Source organism: Eimeria mitis, genomic scaffold, assembly GCF_000499745.2.
Source record: "Eimeria mitis Houghton genomic scaffold, Emh_scaff7901, whole genome shotgun sequence".
Lineage (NCBI taxonomy): Eukaryota > Apicomplexa > Conoidasida > Eucoccidiorida > Eimeriidae > Eimeria > Eimeria mitis.
The window spans coordinates 602-977 of NW_013575805.1; the positions used below are offsets into that span (position 1 = coordinate 602).

General features: G+C 47.1%; 1 protein-coding gene across 1 annotated transcript in view; it reads left to right on the plus strand.

The window, feature by feature from the left end:
* Positions 1-197: 197 nt before the first annotated feature.
* Positions 198-376, plus strand: part of EMH_0093060 (uncharacterized protein) — a gene marked incomplete at both ends in the record, with an annotated part of 1707 nt that continues 1528 nt past the window's right edge. Inside the window, one exon of the mRNA XM_013501945.1 lies at positions 198-218. Within this exon, the coding sequence (XP_013357399.1) occupies positions 198-218 (21 nt within the window). The remainder of the gene's footprint in view (positions 219-376) is intronic.

Genomic DNA, 376 nt, shown 5'->3' on the forward strand with positions numbered 1-376 from the left:
CTGTTGCTGCTGCTGCTGCTGCTGCTGTTGCTGCTGCTATTTCTTCTGCTGCTGTTGCTTCAACTGCTGTTCATCCTCTCCCTGTTTCTGCTGCTGCTGTGCTTCTGCTGCTGCTGCTGCTGCTGCTGCTGCTGCTGCTGCTGCTGCTGCTGCTGCTGCAGACACATGGGGGCCAGCAAAGAAGGCAGCTTTCCTGGATGGTAGTTTTTTTATTTCCCGTGAGGGTTTTGTTTATTGGTTTATAGCGGAACACCAGCAGCCGCATGTTTTTAAACTCTATAAAGTAAACCCTAAACCCTAAACCCTAAACCCTCAAAACCCTAAACCCTAATGGAGTATATATCACGTAATATACGCAGCAATAGAATATATTATA